Below are 18,277 nucleotides of genomic sequence, written 5' to 3'. Positions count from 1 at the left end.
CCTCTTCTTTTCTAGCAGGCAACATTAAAATTTACAGGGTGGTAGTCAACAAACTCCTTCTGGCAACACAAGGCCCTTTAGCTGTGCAGTGGCACTTCATCTCCCCCACACCCTGAATCTGTTTGGCTCTGGTGCAGATGTGGGAGAGGAGGGAACTTCTGTTGTGTTAATGCAACAAATGCTACCCACAGACACTAATTATCTTTTGTTTTTAGCATTTGTTTAGGGATAGTGTTTAACATTACGTAACTATTACACTGTTCCCCTCTAAGCTTTACGTTATTCTCATCCTGGGTCAAGTAGTAAGAGACCAAGGGCTGATGACTTGAAGATAAAGGGCTAACATCTATGTTTACTTGGAAGTAAGCCCTACTTGTTCAGTGGGAGTTACTCCAAAATAAGCATGTTCAGAGTTGAAGCCTTGACATTCTCTCCTATTTTCTAAAGTTTATGGCTACATAACCACTAAAGAGGGCAACAGGGTGGCGTTTCCGGCAACTTAAACCCTTTGCTTGTTCAGTGCACAGTCTTATCATTCTGAGGTCAAAGTTGTACACTAACAACGGTCCCTTGAAGTTACTTTAAATTCCGATAAAGGGCCTTAAAAATAGTGAGATGTATCTTTCGTAATAAACTTGATCAAGGAGGCAAAGGAATAAGTATACTCATAGCATATATATATGCAATTGCTTTATATTTAATAAAAATTTATTCTAAAAACTGTATAACACCTTTAAAAAACAAAAAAAACAATGCTGCCACCACCTTCTCCAAAGCTAGTTTTTTGCTCTAAAAACTGGCAGCGACACAACATCCCTATGAATTGGGCCTGCATGCCTTTTTTCTAACCAAGATATGGCTGAAGCTGCTATATGACATGCTGTTCCATAGGCTGGCACTTCCAAGGCAGCAAGAAGTCCAGGCCAGTGAGAACTTGTTCAGTGGGGCTTTGGGTTCGAGATCTGCAGAGCACATGGCTGCTGGCCATTTGTCCTCGATGTGCAAATGGAAGCCATCTCCTGACATTCAAGTTGTGTTTTAAAATACTGTCCCACTGTAGAGGATTCTGTCTTCCATTTGGGAAGTGGTGAGGAAGCCAAGCATTTGTCAAACATTCCACTCTCTTCTCCACCTTCAAGCATTCTTTCAGTCAACTGAACCATTATGGGTCCTGTTAAGTTTGTTGAATGTGAAGTCTAAGCTATGTGTAGAAATAGGCTTTCGGTAAAGGGGGTTTGAAGCCTACAAAAAAGAAAAAGAAAAAAGTGATACAGTGTCTTTGCAGTGAGATTGAACTCTATACATGAAAACCACATATAAATCCCACTGCAGTCGATGGAATTGAAGGAATCCAATTAGTCCCTCCACATAAGCTATTTTGCTAGCGTCTCCTGTATACAGCTGAAGTCTCTATCAAAACGTGCCATCTGAGCCACAGTCCATCTACCTTTTAAAGTTTCGCCCTTTCATGACAATTAAGATGGTTTGTATTAAGAGGCCACCTGGGAAACTATTCACATACAGCTCCACCTGTCTATTCTATTGGACTTTGGCCAGATTTGCAATAACTGTATATAGCTACATGAGGGGGGTAGGCTTTGGTAATTAAACCTAAATTCTTCTGATGGACAAAAATAACTTGTCTAAAAGAAGAGTAATAGACCTGAACGCTACTCTGGAGCCTGAAGACATTGACCAACCATAATTAAGATTTGTTCTACCAATGATATGAAGCTCTCTCACAGACAATTTGAAAGAGCAATGCCAATGGGATTCTGGGATGATTTAAGCCTCAACTATAAATGGTTGGCTGTGAGTGGTAGAAATTAAGTAGTTACATGTGAAGGGGTAAAGGTCATGATTGCTCAGATTTTGTAGTGAGCTCAGTAGAAAGAAATCAACTTGTACACTGAAAGTTGCCTAAATATGTCAGATTTCCCAGTCTGCATCTGTTGGAATTGCTTTTTAATATGTTTTTTTAAAAAACCTTTTTTAAAAACAAACAAACAAACTGTTTTTAACCCTTTTAAAGATGTTTTTCAAGCTTTTTAAAAAATGTTTTTAAAGTTGTTTTGTTTTAATGTATTTTAAGGTCTGTTTTAATGATGTTTTAAAGTATTTTTGTGCTTTGGTTTGCCGCCCTGGGCTCCTGCTGGGAGGAAGGGCGGGATATAAATAAAAATTAAAAATATGAATTTCTCCTTACAATGCTCAACATTGCAAGCTAGCTGCATATACAAACTGATCAAGTCATCAAAAAGAACGACCTGATCCTGTTTGTGGGGGAAAGGCTATATACCGCTGTTTCCTACACTACATAGAATGTACTATATCCAGGTCAAAGGAATTTTGATATCACAGAGCATGTAGATTGCCCGGGTGGCTAGGGAAGTAGCTCTCCCCAAAGTAAATAATTGGTAGTCAAACTACAGGGTATGCAATGTTTCAAGATACAAGTAGATGGAACAAGGACTAGGCCCATGGATAGTTCCTTGAACACTGCAAAGCAGGAATTTCTCCTTCTGCTCACAAGTCCTCAGTACTCTTACACATTTCTTCCCATCCCTTTTCCAGCTCTTTCCTCGCTTTTCCCCCCATAAGTAAATACTTACCATTTCATATCTTGCCCGGGAACGCTCACTTTGGAATCTGGCAAATTCCCGCCTGTCATGAATAGTGACCAGCAGCTTCCAAATTGCCAAGAGTATAATGCCGAGGAACACAATGCTGCCTACCACGGTCAATAAGATCATCATGGCATCAGGGGCAGTGCTACACTCTGGTAAAGAAAAAAAGGGCCCCACTATTGATCATTACAGACAAGGACGATAACAGCAATAAAAAACCCCATGTGCAAAATAACCCATAAATGTTGCATGATTCTAAAGTCAGTGTAATCTGAAAATACCAGAATGTAGTGGTTCCTCAAATAGTTGTTTGCAGTGCTTGTGTCTTATTTAAGAGGCAACAGTTACCTTTTACTGTATGAGCAGCTGTGCTAATTCATTTGCATATATATTGTTGCAGAAGCAGAGTTGTTACATGCCCTCAATCAGTAAGTGGCTCTTTCTGTGCACATATTGTTAGTTAGATGTTGCATGGGCAATTACCCAGCCCAGTCCAATAGCCAGGATTCCATATGTCTAGATCTTTTAGGACGGGGTAGAGAATCTCAGTTTCTGAAGCCAAATGTGGCCATCCAGGCCTCTCTATCTGGCCCTCAGGCCACTTCCTCACCCATACCCTCTCTCCCCAGACCACACCCCTCACTGGCCCTACTTCACACTCTCTTGTTCACCTGGATGGAAGACAGAGGGGTGTGTGAGTGTGTGTAGAAACTACCCTCATCAACTGATAAAATTCACATCCACTGCTCTACCCACTTTTGTTGCTGGCCCTGCCCATCACTGGCATATGGGAATGAAATGTTGCCCAGAAGGGACTGCAGCCCTCAGTCTGAAAAAGGTTCCCAACCCATTTTAGAGGGTGGTGAAATCCCACAGCTCAGTTATTTTGGCACAAGACTGAGGCAACTCAATTCAATTTCCTAAATAATTGATTGGTAGGATTTCAGCTTGTTAAAGGCCTATGTATGGACAGAGCCCCTGACAGCTGATTTGGGCAGGGAAGTTTGTGTGTGACACACCCCTTTTATATTTGTAATTCCAGAGCTAGGGATAACTGCAGAAGCAGCCCCTAGCTGGGCTTGTATTGGTCTCTTCCTTTATATAAACTAATTTATTTCTGAAAAACACAGCATTTTGTTGGGGTGCTAACAGCTCACTGTGCTGGAAGCTACAGTAACAGATATGGGTGCCTTTTTTAGATTGGAATTAGAACTGCAGTAAGAAAAGCTTTCAGTGTTGTTGAGCTTTTTTGGAATCGAGCATAAGCACCTCATGACATAATTTCTGCTGGCAAGTAATAATTGGCGGAGTACATTTGGAAGTTAGGATTTGGGGAGTTTTTAGGAGTGGAAATCAGGGTTTCTGATTATACTGTGCTGCTCTAAGGTTTTGTTTCAATCCAGGTATTGGAAACAAACTCCAGTGATAAACTTTCAACTACAAAAATTCAAGCTTGGACTCTGTCCAAAGTTTAGAATTGTTTCGATCTGGAGCTTTCGATTTTTGCTTTATACTGCGAGTTATCTAGGTTCTTCTTACTTTGGTCATAGTTAGGTTTAAAAAATAACTCGGATATGGAAAGGGTAGAGATTTGGGTCTAGCTGATAAGCTCCGACTGGCTCAGATGTTTTTTCTGGCAGCAATGCTTGCAAAACTGAGGTAAGCTCACTTCATCATCCCATCGCACAAGGTCCTTCTGATGGGCTCCAGATGTGCCTGGTGTTGCTCACCAACTATCCACCACTATCCCCCCTCCTCAGTATTCTGTGAACCACTCCCTATTAGAATCTGTTCCTCTGGCTTAATTACACATAAAAAAATTTCCCTAGTGAAGACTAATTAGCAGACAGCAATCCAAACCCGCCTTGTGGTAGGCTGGGGGTATGCGTGTTGGACTGGGTGGAAATGTCCCTCCACCCAGTTCTCTCAGCTAAGCCAGACTTTCACAGGCTGCTGCCAACAGAGTGATATAAGCGTCACTTCATTGGTATGGTACTGTCAGCTCTTCACTGAGACAGCAGTGTTGGTAGGGGTGCAGGCAGGGCTGGAAATTCCTTGGTAACTGCCAGGCCATTCCTCAGCCGGAAGCTTGGCTAGAAATCTGCCAGGCTAGCAAGGAGGAAGCAAGATAAGGGCAGAGGCCGTTCAAAGCTTACGTGCCAAGCCAGAAATCCAGAAGAGACATCAGTGAAGGTCTGGGTCTAGCTTCCCAAGAGATCAGTCCAAGTCAAGGTTCAGGGGATAGGAAGGCACACAGTGGTCACGCCTGACATTGTAGTCAGCAACAAGCTGAAGCCAAGGTTTGACTTTTAAGGAGCAGGTTTGTCAGCAGGTGTGAGCCATCAGCGTTTTGGCCTTAAGTGGACAGGCCTGCCCCTCTTCTGCCTGACCTTCTGTTGTCTACGTTCTGCAGGTGAGGGGGGAGTATCCTGCTCACTGTCTGCGTCTGGCTGAAGGGCCTCAGCTGTGTCTGAGGTGCTCTGCAGCTGAGGGGGAGAAGGAGCTGGGTTCTCAGGAGTTTCCTCCATTTCTCCTTCTGGGTCTGCTGCTTCTGGGTCTGCTGCTGTTACTCCCGAGTCATCCTCGTCTGATGAGTCCTCTGACGGGGCCATGACAGGTACTCCCCTTGTGAACATGCAGGCAGGAGAAGGTACTGCTGGTAGCCAGCAGAAAGCCTCAAAGTGGGATGGCAGGGGGTGGGCGGGTGGCGCTGAGCTAGCCCAGGATCCACTGGATCCCGAGCTGGTCTCACTTCAAGTTGTGCAACTGCATCAGGCCTAATCCAGATCCCATTGCTGTGCCAGCTCCAGATTGTTGCAGCAATTTTACTGCCCTCTAGCCTTCTGCCTTAACCCCCCCATGTGCAGCAGGGCTGCAGATCCAGCAGAGGCCCCACCACTCAGCAAAGCCCTGACTATGTGGAGGGGGAAGATTTGGTTTCCCTGAAATGTCTAAGACTGCTCATGTGTCTTCCCTACAACCTACAAGGGAAAGCATACAAGTGCCTTGCAAAAGTACTCAGACCCCTGACCAATGCTCTCATATTACTGAATTACAAATGGTACATTGTAATTTCATTCTGTAGGATATTTTATTTTGAAACACTGAAATCCAAAATCGGTTACTGTAAGGTGACATTGGTTTTATGGTGGGAAATGTTTGTAAGAAACAAAAAAACTGAAACATGTTGCTTGCATAAGTATTCAACCCCTGTCCTGTGGAAGCTCCCAGTTTACACTGATGAAAGAAATTGCCCTATCGAGGACACAGTAACCTTATCATTGGTAATTAAAGCTGTTGTCACATTGTCAGGATAAAAACCCCACTGTTAAAGGATCATTGGTCAGGCTGTGGATCTGACAGACAATGAAGACCAAAGAGCATTCTACAGAAGTGGGAGACAATGTAATACATATGCATAGATTAGGAAAAGGGTACAAAATAATATCCAAGTGTTTGGATATCCCAGTGAGCACAACTGGATCAATAGTCAGGAAATGGAAGCTGCATCACACCACCTAGGCACTGCCAAGAAAAGACTATCTCTCAAAACTCAGCACTCAAACAAGGAGACTTGTGGGAGAAGCCACAGGAGACTAACAATCACTTTGAAGGAGCTACAGAGTTCAGTGGCTGGGAGTGGACTAATGGTGCACCAGTCAACCATATCAAGAGCTCTGCATAACGCTGGCCTGTATGGTAAGGTGGCAAGAAAGAAGCCATTACTCAGAAAGTAATATCTGAAAGCATGTCTGGAGTTTGCCAGAAAGCATGAGAGTGCCCCAGCTGCGATGTGGGAAAAGGTTTTGTTAGTCAGATGAGACCAAGATAGAGCTTTATAGCCAAAACTCAAAGCGCTATGTGTGACACAAACCTAACACTGCCCATGCCTCAAGACACACCATCCCTACAGTGAAATGTGGTGGCAGCATCATGCTGTGGGAATGCTTCTCATCAGAAAGGACCGGGCATCTTGTTAAAACTGAGGAAGAACAGATGGAGCAAAATACAGGGCAATACTGCAAGAGAACCAGCTTCAGTCCACTAAAAAACTGAAGCTTGGGAGGAAATTCACTTTTCAGCAGGACAATGATCTCAAGCAGAAAGCCAAAGCCACATTGGAGTGGCTCAAAAAGGTGAATGTCCCACAGTGGCCCAGTCAAAGTCCTGATCTCAATCCCATTGAGAATCTGTGGCGTTCTTTGAAAATTGCAATCCACAAGTGATGTCCAACCATCCTGAATGACCTGGAGTGAATCTGCCGAGAAGAATGGGCCAAAATCCCTCCGAACTGTGTGCAAAGCTGGTACATACCTACCCCAAAAGCTGTTATTGCAGTGAAGGTGGCTCTACCAAATATTAATGTGTGGGGGTTGACTACTTATGCAAGCAACATGTTTCAGTTTTTTTGTTTCTTACAAACATTTCCCACCATAAAACCAATGTCATCTTACAATAATTGATTTTGAGTTTCAGTGTTTCAAAATAAAATATCATACAGAACAAAATTACAATGTACCATTTGTAATTCAGTAATATGAAAGCATTGGTCAGAGGTCTGATTACTTTTGCAAAGGCACTGTATCTAGGGACAATGTCCAACTAGTAGAACCTTCAGTGGTGGCAAAGGACGCATAATGTTCCAAGGGAGTTTAGCCTTTTTGATTCTCCTATCAAGACTGCACTGAAACTGTTGCATTGTCAGTATAGACATCTTATATCAAACAGGAAAAAGCAAGTACAATATAACAAACCTGGCTCCTTGAGAACTGTGATGTTTGTCTTTCCACTGGTGAGTTCTGAATATGTGAACTTCATTACGCAGTCCTTCACTGGGTAAGCACACAAGACTGAATGAAAGTCATCAGTCTCTGGAATAAAATTTAAGAAAATTCTCTTTACAATAGAAGGACCTCCTAGTATATTGTGGCATATGTTGGAAAGTATTTCAAACTTCAACATATTCATAGCATTAGTTGCTCTGTGTTTGTTTTGTTGGGCACTTGTTCAGCACATCGAAACATATGTTTAAAATACCAATTATTTTGGCCCCAGAAATAGAAGAATGTGTTGGGATTCTAAGTCTCTTGGGTCTTTGGATTCCTTTCAATATGAGAGCCTTCCTGTTGGTACATATGGAGCAAATTATGAAACCATTCAAATGTCTAAAATTGTTGAAACCATTAACATAGGGAATATGTGGAAGCAGTATCCAGGCCCCTTGTCTCAGTCTTGTGCATATGCATTTCGAAACCTAAGGATAAACATAATCCAGGATTGCAAAGGCAATGTTAGTGTGGCTCCACCCTACTAAAAGAGGAATTTCTATGTCTCTGAAAGAAGGCCAAACACAACTGAAACTTGGAAGGGTTTCTTTGAAAGAGGAAGTTTCATTTCCTCCTACCAATCTGCATGGAGGAGAAGTAATTGGAAGAAAGCTTAATTTTGCCATCCAGTTGGGGCATGGGGATGGGGAGGGGGAATACATCTTCCCCAGCAATTTTTCTTGTAAGCTGCCTTGAGGGCCTTTGGCTGAAAGGCGGGGTATAAATAAACTTATAATAATAACACTGCAAGCACTTGGAAAATGCAGTTTTGCTTACAACTGAAAGGGGGAAAGCAGCATCTCCCGCTTTTCCTGTAGTAGTGTGCTAACTGGGAAAAAGCTGTCTGGATCATTGTTAAAACTAAATATCAAGTGTACTACTTGAATAATAAACTAATAATTTGTAAAGGCTCCTAGGGTCGGAAAATGCATTCCTCTATTTTTGAAGCAACTTAACAGATTTCCAAAATAAATGCATATTTGATTTATGCTTAAGACAAAAAGAGAGACTCATAAGTGATGGAGGCTAGAATGCCAAGCAATTGCAAGCTCTCCTGTGGATTCCTTTTGCTTTCTCTTGCTTTTGTTTTTGACTACTCCACAGACAGCAGTCCCATTTTGAGGCGTACAGCTGCAAAGTGCTGACAAAGTGGAGAAGTTATCAAAACTGCAATCCATCCACTGTGTTTGCATTCCAAAAGTGTGCTGAACGGTTTTATCTCCGGAAATGGTTTGAAGGGTTATTTTTGAAAGCAAGGTGGATATGGGAGGGGCAAGAAAAAAATGGGAGGGAAGTAATGGAAGACAAGGGGGAAGACTGTTATTTTAAGCATTTTTTCCCAGTGGATCACGTAAGGACAGGCTGCTAACCTTGAAAATGAAAAGCCCATCTGATGGATTTGGAAATCACACAACCATAAGCACCACTACTCGCAGAAAAATTAGAATATGGATACATCACACCATGGCCTGACGTTGCCCAGTGGTAATTTTGTCCTCTGCAGGTAAATCCTCTATATGTGCAATCCTAGTTCTGTAAAATTTAATATCCAGATCCCCATGGGCTTTAATGGTATAAGAATTGCACTCTAGAGCTAGAGTGCCAATGGAATGAGTGGCCAGCAGAATGCAGTCCTAAGAAAATTATCTCAAGGACTATTTAGTCCAGGGGAGAATGCTGAGACTTTCTTGTGTATAACTGCAGGATAGCCAACTTTCCTAATGTAGCTGCTGAAGGAGGTGGCAGCAGGTAGTAGGCTTGCTGGGCTTATTAGGAGCAGAGGAGCAGCAGCAGCAGCAAGCAACCCGTGGCCTCTCTGCTCCTGAGCAGCCTGGAGTGCTGCAGAGAAAGCAGTGTTCTGGAGAAGCAGAGCTGTGCTGGAGAAGTAAGGATGAGAGCAAGTGTGGAGTGGTTAACTGGCTCCCTAGCTGGGTCAGGAGTCAGATTAAAAAGTGAGCCAGCTGGGGATTGCCCCTTGGGGAGACACAGGTATGAACCCCTAGCATGCTTCTGTGGTAGACAGCCTTATTGCGAGAAGGTGGACCAGGGTCTAGGACTGCATTTGGGTTCTGTGTGAGACAGGAACTGAGTGTAGGTAGAAAGGGTCCCCAGGTGAGAGATAGAGGGGTTGCAGTAAAGGATGAAACCATTTATCGGTGACAGAATTCCCTGGCATTCTGCACAGAAGATTGCACCTGGAACACACATTCCTGCCAAGTGGGATAACTACTACCTTATCTCTCCCTAACTGAAAGGGTGGGGAATATTTTGAACCCTTCTGTGTTGAGATTGAGTGGTTGCCTTTGGGCTGGAACCCAACCCACCCAGCCACCCACTAATAAAAGAATCATGTGCCTGGGACAGAGTAGACAGGCGCGGAAGGTCTAGGAGGCCACTATTGCCAAGGTTTTAGGGAGGGAAAGTATGGAACGAGGGATAGGCAATATCATCGTAGGAGTGATGGCAGATACTTCGTATCTATCGTCCCTGCTTAACTACCCCCCAATAGAGACTTAGGTAGCCAATGCTGACTTGCCCTACCATCTGGTGGTGCTGTGAATTAATGCCAAGTCAGTCCACAACAGGGATGGAAGTCATTGGCCGGGGCCGGTTTGAAAGTACTCTGTTAGGACTTAACAGGCTGGCATTGATTCAAGTTTGTTCTTTATGCACTAGCTACTATTTTTACCTATTCGCTCGGGGGGAAATATTGATACTAATGTCAATATTGTTGAAAGAAATATTGATGAATTATCATTCTTAAAATTGATATTTTAGAGGCGGATTTTTTTAAAGCCCGTTTTCAAAATTAGCTGCAGAAATCTGCCACACTAAAATCCAATCCTTAACTATTGAGAATAAGCAAATTAATTGAAAATTTAGTACCAAATCTAGAACATAAGAAGAGCCTGCTGGATCAGGCCAGTGGCCCATCTAGTCCAGCATCCTGTTCTCACAGTGGCCAACCAGGTGCCTGGGGGAAGCCCGCAAGCAGGACCCGAGTGCAAGAACACTCTCCCCTCCTGAGGCTTCCGGCAACTGGTTTTCAGAAGCATGCTGCCTCTGACTAGGGTGGCAGAGCACAGCCATCACGGCTAGTAGCCATTGATAGTTCTGTCCTCCATGAATTTGTCTAATCTTCTTTTAAAGCCATCCAAGCTGGTGGCCATTACTGCATCTTGTGGGAGCAAATTCCATAGTTTAACTATGCACTGAGTAAAGTAGTTCCTTTTGTCTGTCCTGAATCTTCCAACATTCAGCTTCTTTGAATGTCCACGAGTTCTAGTATTATGAGAGAGGGAGAAGAACTTTTCTCTATCCACTTTCTCAAGGCCCTGCATAATTTTATACACTTCTATCATGTCTCCTCTGACCCGCCTTTTCTCTAAACTAAAAAGCCCCAAATGCTGCAACCTTTCCTCATAAGGGAGTCGCTCCATCCCCTTGATCATTCTGGTTGCCCTCTTCTGAACTTTTTCCAACTCTAGAATATCCTTTTTGAGATGAGGCAACCAGAACTGTACACAGTATTCCAAATGCGGCCGCACCATAGATTTATACAACGGCATTATGATATCGGCTGTTTTATTTTCAATACCTTTCCTAATTATCGCTAGCATGGAATTTGCCTTTTTCACAGCTGCCGCACACTGGGTCGAATTCTAACTTGGGCAGAATTCTAGCACATCCCTCATCCACAATAAAACAACTTTCACTCTTGGTTTGAGCATGGATGAGGTGACTGACCTAGTGTGCACTATCAAAACCTGATGGCTGAGCAGGAGGTGAAGGACTGATTTTACTCAGCTTTGCCCAGCTGGGTATTCAGTGCAGCACCAGTCAAAACCAGAGGGAGGGGGCAAGGGTGTGGCAGTCATCCATAAAGTTTCATCACCCTCACCAGGATGTCAGTCCATCTTGGAGATGTATGTGAGGGTTTGTACTCGGCATTGGGTTGCAGAGCCAGAACAGGGATCTTGTTGGTGTACTGTCCTCCCTGGTGTTCAACCATTGACTGAGCTGGGCTGGCTGAGGTGGCACAAATCTCAATGCAAATCTGACTAAACAGAGCAGGGGTGGGGAACCTTTTTCAGGCTGGAGGCTACATTCCCTTCTGAGGGCCACTGCCAGTGGTGGGCGGGACAAGAGGCAAAAGTGGGTGGAGCAATGAATGTAAATTTTGCCTCTCTGCAGTAGGTTAATTTCTGCACTCACACACCCTGTCTGTCCTCCATTCAGACAAGCAAGAGGCATCAGAGTTCAGTAACACATTCCAGCTAGGCAAAAGCACTCATGCTGTGAAGCAGGGCCAGTAAGGGGTATGGCCTGCAGAGGCCAAACAGAGAGGCCTGGAGGGCCACATTTGGCCCCCAGTCTTGAGGTTCCCCACCCCTTGAACAGAGATACAAGTGCACAGCTGTACCTATCCTATGGCAATGATGGCAGCAACCCCCCCCCAATACTTCTCTGCCTCTGTTGCATCCTCAGTGAGCCACCAAGCACAGCGGTTTAAAATGGTAAATTGGCTGGTTCAGATCAGTGTTGTATCATTAAGATAGGACCACTCAATAGCCTGCAATGAGAGATTTGCGGATCACTTCACTTGTATCTGTGCTGAATTTGATTCCAAAATTACTGAAGAACCATTGGATGACTCAGGAGCACCATCAAGTTAACAGCTTAAGGAACCAATTTCAGTTGTTTCACCCTCAGCATGCAGACAGGATTCTTGTGGCAGTGAGCCCCACTACACACCCTCTCGATCCCTGCCTATCATGGCTGCTAAAATCTAGTAGGAGGGGATTGGCTGGATGGGTCCAGGGAGTGGTTAACACCTCACTATGTAAGAGGCAGTAGTGTGGCCTCTCTTGAAGAGGCGCTCCCTGGATCCAGAGGTTTTGGACCAGTCTCTAAAATTCACTTCCTATGCAAGGTGATTGAGAGAGTGATGGCTGGTTAGCTACAGGTACACCTGGAGTGAGCAGACTGTCTAGACTCATTTCAGTCTGGTTTCAGCTCTGAAACGGCCTTGGTCACCCTGACTGATGACCTCTATTGGGGAAGAGATGGCAGGGAGTATGGCTCTGCAGTCTTTTCTTGTTCTCTCAGCAGCTTTTGACACCATTCATCACTGCTGCTGGAGCGACTCAAGGCAGCAGTTGGAGGCACTGTACTGCAGTGGCTCCATTTCTATCTGCATGCTTGTTACCCGAAAGTAGTACTCGGGGACCATTGCTCGACCTCGTGGCTTTTGAGTCCCTTCTGTCTCCTATGCTTTTCAACATCTATATGAAACTGCTGGGAGCTATCATCTGGGGATTTGGAGCATGGATGGCACACAACTCCCCCCCCCTTTCAGGAGAGGCTGTGAAAGTGTAGATCCAGTGCTTGGAAGCAGTGATAGGCTGGATCCTGGTAAGACACTGTTTGAAGCATGCTTGAAGGAGTTCACTGTGCCATCGGTAAACTAGATTTTATGCTTTCTTATGATTGGTAGACATCTGTATGTACAGAAACAGCCAAAAGGGTTTCATGTGGTAGTCCCAAGAGCAAGTCACTTTTAAAATATGCTGCCAGAAAGCCTCTGTTGCATTTTTGGATGCCACTAATGAAAAAAAATTCACCAAGGAGAGCTGACAGTGGAGTCACATTTAAACAGCAAAATGAATAATAATAAAAGTGCTGATAGGAGCAAACCCACCACAAGCAGATGAAAGAGGAAGAAAAAGAATGTGTGTTGCAACATTTGCATTGGCAAATACACATTGTCTGCGAACTGGGGTGAGGTAAGGGTGAGCCACAAGTAAGGCTCAGCAGTGGCAGCTAGGATGCTACACACACCCCACCTCTTTGGCAAGCAATGGAATGTGACAAAACATAACATAACCGAGTTTAAAGTCAGGAGATATCATGGCTTCTAGGCTAATGTACTTTGAAGGATAGCATTAGAGTGGACCAAAAGGTCATCCAGCTTTCTCTCCAAAGCAGGGTTATACAATTAACAAAGCAGGGTTATCTGTGCCCCAGCTGCACTTCACTCCCAGAAAGATTGAACTACTCAATCCAGACTACAGTGCACTCCAGACAGAGAGCAGCGGAATAAAGCTGTAGTCATCCAACCCCTCAAGACATAGCTTTCTGTTAACTCGGAAGTAAGGAACCTGTATCCCTCCATATGTTGCTGGACTCCCGTCACCCACAGCCTGCATGGACAATGCTCAAGGATTATGGGAGTTCTAGTCTAGCAACAGTTGGAGAGCCACAGGTTCCCAACACGTTTTATCTGTGACAACAATCTCCTGCTGCTGTATAACTGTTAACGTTATCTATAGAATGGTATTATATCACCTCTCAGCTTCCTTTTTTCTAAGCTGCACCCACACACATACACCTCTGTTCTTTTATTTTGCTCTCCCCTACACGTCTTTGTTTGCTGCTCTTTGTGCTCATTCCATTTTCAAATTCCTGCTGCTTCAAACTGGGTGATTAGAACTGAATATAGTTCTGGCCTTTTGTTACAGTACCAATACTTGTCTAGCTCTATCAGAAACATCTTGTCTAATACATTCAGGAAGTATCTATTTTTTTTGAAAAAACCAAACCATTTCTCTTTTCTTTAAAGTTGCTTTTAAACTAGTGGCTAGAAATGCAGCTTTGATTTGCAGCATTCACTTGTGCCAGTGTTCCACCTAGTTCACACCTTGCTTGTACTTACTGAGAACATCCACTCGCGTAATGATTTCGTCCCTGCAGTGTTTTTGGCAGGTTTGGTTGTCAGCCAGTTTTCCTGAGTTGAACAGCATACATTCAATGCAGTCCCTTTGAAAGATGAATGACAGAAGACTGATACTCATATCTTCAAATCACATTTGCATTTGAATTCTCAAAATAATATATTTTTTCCTGTGGCAACCACATATCAACGAAGCCACAGATTGCTTTAACGTAAGGGTCACTGCTACATGTTTGTTTCCTGTATGTAAGGAAAAGCATCAAGATCTAACACTTCCCACTCAAGAATAAGTTATCACTGCTAGAGTAGTTTACAGTTTGGGTGATTTTCCACTTCAGCTTAACATCTAGCACATGGAGATAAAACCAAACTCCACTGCCAAGATGACATCCAAAACATAAAACTCTTACTTTTTGCACCGGCTTTCTGACTGTTCCCATATTTTAAAATAGCAATGGTGCATCAATGAAACAAACTATAAATATTTGCTCAAGAATTAAGTGCCTTGTTCAGTTTGGATTCAACTTTATCAGCAATATTTTTATAAGCAGCAGCAGTCGCCACCGCCGCCGTCACCACCAACAGTGTTTGTGCTCTGCATGTGCATGATGTGGTGGATACAGCATGGAAGCTGCCAAGGCCTTCTTACCATGGGTCTTAAGGTCAGTACAACTTGGTTCTGCAGATATTACCCCAGAGAAGGTTCCTGTGGTTTTTATTTTATTTATTTATTTATTTATTTTGTTTCATTTCTAGACCGCTCATAGCTAGTAGCTCTCTGGGCGGTGTACAAAACTGGATTAAAATACAATAATATAATAAAATCAATAACACATAGCAGCAAGTTAACTAACAAAATTAAACGTAAAAACATTAAAATGCCTGGGAGTATAGCCAGGTCTTAATCTGGCGCCTAAAAGAAAGTACCGTAGGCGCCAGGCGTATCTCCTCAGGTAAGCTGTTCCAGAGTTCGGGGGCCACCACAGAAAAGGCCCTAGATCTAACAACAGTCCTCCAGGCTTCCTGATGAGTTGGTACCCGGAGGAGGGCCTTAGATACTGAACGAAGTGAACGGGTAGGTTCACAGCGGGAGAGGCGTTCCACAAGGTATTGCAGTCCCACACCGTATAAGGCTTTATAGGTCAAAACCAGCACCTTGAATCTAGCTTGGAAACAGATGGGTAGCCAGTGCAAGCGGGCCAGGACAGGTGTTATATGCGCAGACCGATAGGTCCTCGTCAACAACCTGGCTGCCGCATTTTGCACTAGCTGGAGTTTCCGAACAGTCTTCAAGGGCAGCCCTACGTAGAGCGCATTACAGTAGTCCAATCTAGAAGTTACCAGAGCGTGAACAACTGAGGCGAGATCGTCACTGTCCAGATGGGGGCGTAGTTGGGCTACTAGGCGAAGATGGTAAAACGCATTCCGTGCCACCGAGGCCACTTAAGCCTCGAGCGACAAGGAAGGGTCAAAAAGGACCCCCAAACTACGAACCTGTTCCTTCAAGGGGAGAGTAACCCCATCTAGAACAGGATGAACATCCACCATCTGGGCAGGTAAAGGGCTCACCAACAGTGTCTCGGTCTTGTCTGGATTGAGTTTCAGTTTATTAGCTCTCATCCAGTCCATTATCGCGGTCAAGCAACGGTTCAGCACATCAACAGCCTCACCTGAAGAAGGTGAAAAGGAGAAGTAGAGCTGCGTGTCATCAGCATACTGATGACAACGCACTCCAAAACTCCTGATGACCGCACCCAGAGGCTGCATGTAGATGTTGGAAAGCATGGGGGACAGAACCGACCCCTGAGGGACTCCTCAATGGAGAGTCCAGGGTGTCGAGCAATGTTCCCCAAGCATTACCTTCTGGCGACGATCCGCCAAGTAGGAGCAGAGCCACTGCCAAGCAGTGCCCCCAACTCCGCGAGCCTCCCCAGAAGGATACCATGGTCGATGGTATCAAACGCCGCTGAGAGATCAAGGAGAATCAACAGAGTCACACTCCCCCTGTCCCTCTCCCGACAAAGGTCATCATATAGGGCGACCAAGGCTGTTTCAGTGCCAAAACCGGACCTAAAACCAGACTGAAACGGATCCAGATAATCGGTTTCATCCAAAAGCGCCTGGAGCTGGCCGGCGACCACCCGTTCCAAGACCTTGCCCAAAAAAGGGACATTAGCCACCGGTCTATAGTTGTTCAAAACATCTGGGTCCAAAGGACTTCCGGGAAGGGTGACTTAGCCTGTGCCTGCTTTTGAGACAGGCTCCTGCCTCAAAAGAAGCTTATTCAGATATATCAGTCAGTTTTTTCTTTTTTTTTTGACTGATTAAACTTCTCCCGGGTAGGGAGAAACGAAGAGATTAACCTCAAAGCCTATTTTTGTTGGGACGACCAGATCTCATTAATTTATGGGACGAGGTCCAGCCGACGAAGGTGGGACGGATTTTTAACAGCAAGCTCTATCTGATAAAGCGAACGTTCACCTTATCTTCTAAGAGAGAACGCACTAACAGGCAAGCACCCTTCTTTCTATATTTTTCTTTTACTTGACTTAAATTGTTGCTGTTTAAAAGAGATTTGCCAGATTGATCAGTTTTTGACATCTCACTGGGGAGCCATAACTTCTCTCTGCTACGCACTAATTAATAGCTTATCTCTGTTTTTGTTGCAAAAAGCTGTCCTGGATTTGCATTCTAAAGATATACACAGAAGAGGGATTTCTATTCCAGATTTTTATTTTGAAAAATATTATACTGTTTTGAGACTACTCTCTTTTTGGTCTATTTTATTTTGACGAATCTGTTTCTTGACGATTGCCATTAATTGTTTCGATCCTGGGAACTGCATTTTGTTTACTTAACTATTGGAGAGATAAGGCTGTCTGCTCTGTTTATACTGTGATGTCACCAAGTTTGGAGTATTAACCCAATTGTTGCTGAAATAAGAAGTGGTTTTCCTATATTTTTCTTTTAAAATGGCAATTAAGAAAGTGGCTGAAAATCTGGAAATAACTATGTTTCAGAAAATAATGGATGAGATTGAGATAATGAAAATTGAATTGAGTAAAATGAAGCAGGAGATTAAAGATATAAGGGTCCCTGTGAGAGAGGTGACCCTGGAAGGGGTCCCTGTGAGAGAGGAGACCCCGGAGATTGGAACAGGGGTCCCTGTGAGAGAGGTGACCCTGGAGACTGGAATAGGGGTCCCTGTGAGAGAGGAGATCCCGGAGATTGGAACCAACGTGGAACAGGAACAAGATTTGGAGTCTATGGACTTTAGAAATAAAATCTATTGTTTGGAACTCAATGTTATCTCTGAAGAAATGAATGAAGATTCTAGAGATAAAGTTATCAATGGCATGGATAATCTTCTGGACTGGAATGATGTGATGGAGCCCAATATAGAGAAAATCTATGGAATTAACTGCAGCCATGTGACAATGGAAAAACTTTTAAGAGATGACCCAGTGTATTTTGAAAAAAAGAACAGAGATATGATTTTACAGCAGTATTTCAGCAACCTATTCAGAATGGATGGCAAGAAAATATTTGGGATAGAGGTAATCCCCATCAGACTCTTACTATATGACTATGGCTTTGACAGCAAGATTATTATGGAATACTGATAATGGAAGATTGGATATTGAAATTACTGGACTTAACAAGACTACTGAAGATGGAAGATGGAAAATGGAACTAATAGAGATAATAGAACAATGGCTACTGAAATTATTGAACCTAACAGATTCTGATGTGATGGATTAATTGAAATGTTTATTTTGACTATGGTTATGACAATAAGATTATCATAATTAGTAATGAGATGGATTAATCGATATGCTTATCTGGAAAAAAAAATTGATAGATATATTTCTTAAAGAATTGAAACCTCTCTTTGACTTTTTGTGGAAAGAATAAAGTAATGTTTATGAGATTTGATGATTAAGTAAGATAACTACTGGAGGAAAGTGATTTTATAATATGACTTAAGAGACAGGATTGTTATATATTATAGACTTATAACTGATTTGATCTTTGACAAATGGGAAGTCAATATTTTACTCTTTATTTTTTATTTTTGTTTTTTTTTTTTT

General features: G+C 43.4%; 1 protein-coding gene across 1 annotated transcript in view; it reads right to left on the bottom strand.

The window, feature by feature from the left end:
• Positions 1–677: 677 nt before the first annotated feature.
• Positions 678–18,277, bottom strand: part of ITGB5 (integrin subunit beta 5) — a 106,580-nt gene continuing 88,980 nt past the window's right edge. Inside the window, exons 12-15 of the mRNA XM_061609045.1 lie at positions 14,169–14,272; positions 7,382–7,498; positions 2,613–2,779; positions 678–1,242 (exon numbers count right to left, since the gene is read on the bottom strand). Of these exons, the coding sequence (XP_061465029.1) occupies positions 1,147–1,242; positions 2,613–2,779; positions 7,382–7,498; positions 14,169–14,272 (484 nt within the window). The 3' untranslated portion in view covers positions 678–1,146. The remainder of the gene's footprint in view (positions 1,243–2,612; positions 2,780–7,381; positions 7,499–14,168; positions 14,273–18,277) is intronic.

This window comes from Rhineura floridana, chromosome 2 (genome assembly GCF_030035675.1).
Source record: "Rhineura floridana isolate rRhiFlo1 chromosome 2, rRhiFlo1.hap2, whole genome shotgun sequence".
Lineage (NCBI taxonomy): Eukaryota > Metazoa > Chordata > Lepidosauria > Squamata > Rhineuridae > Rhineura > Rhineura floridana.
The sequence above is the reverse complement of the archived record's forward strand: the minus strand, read 5'-3'. Positions and strand labels throughout refer to the sequence as shown.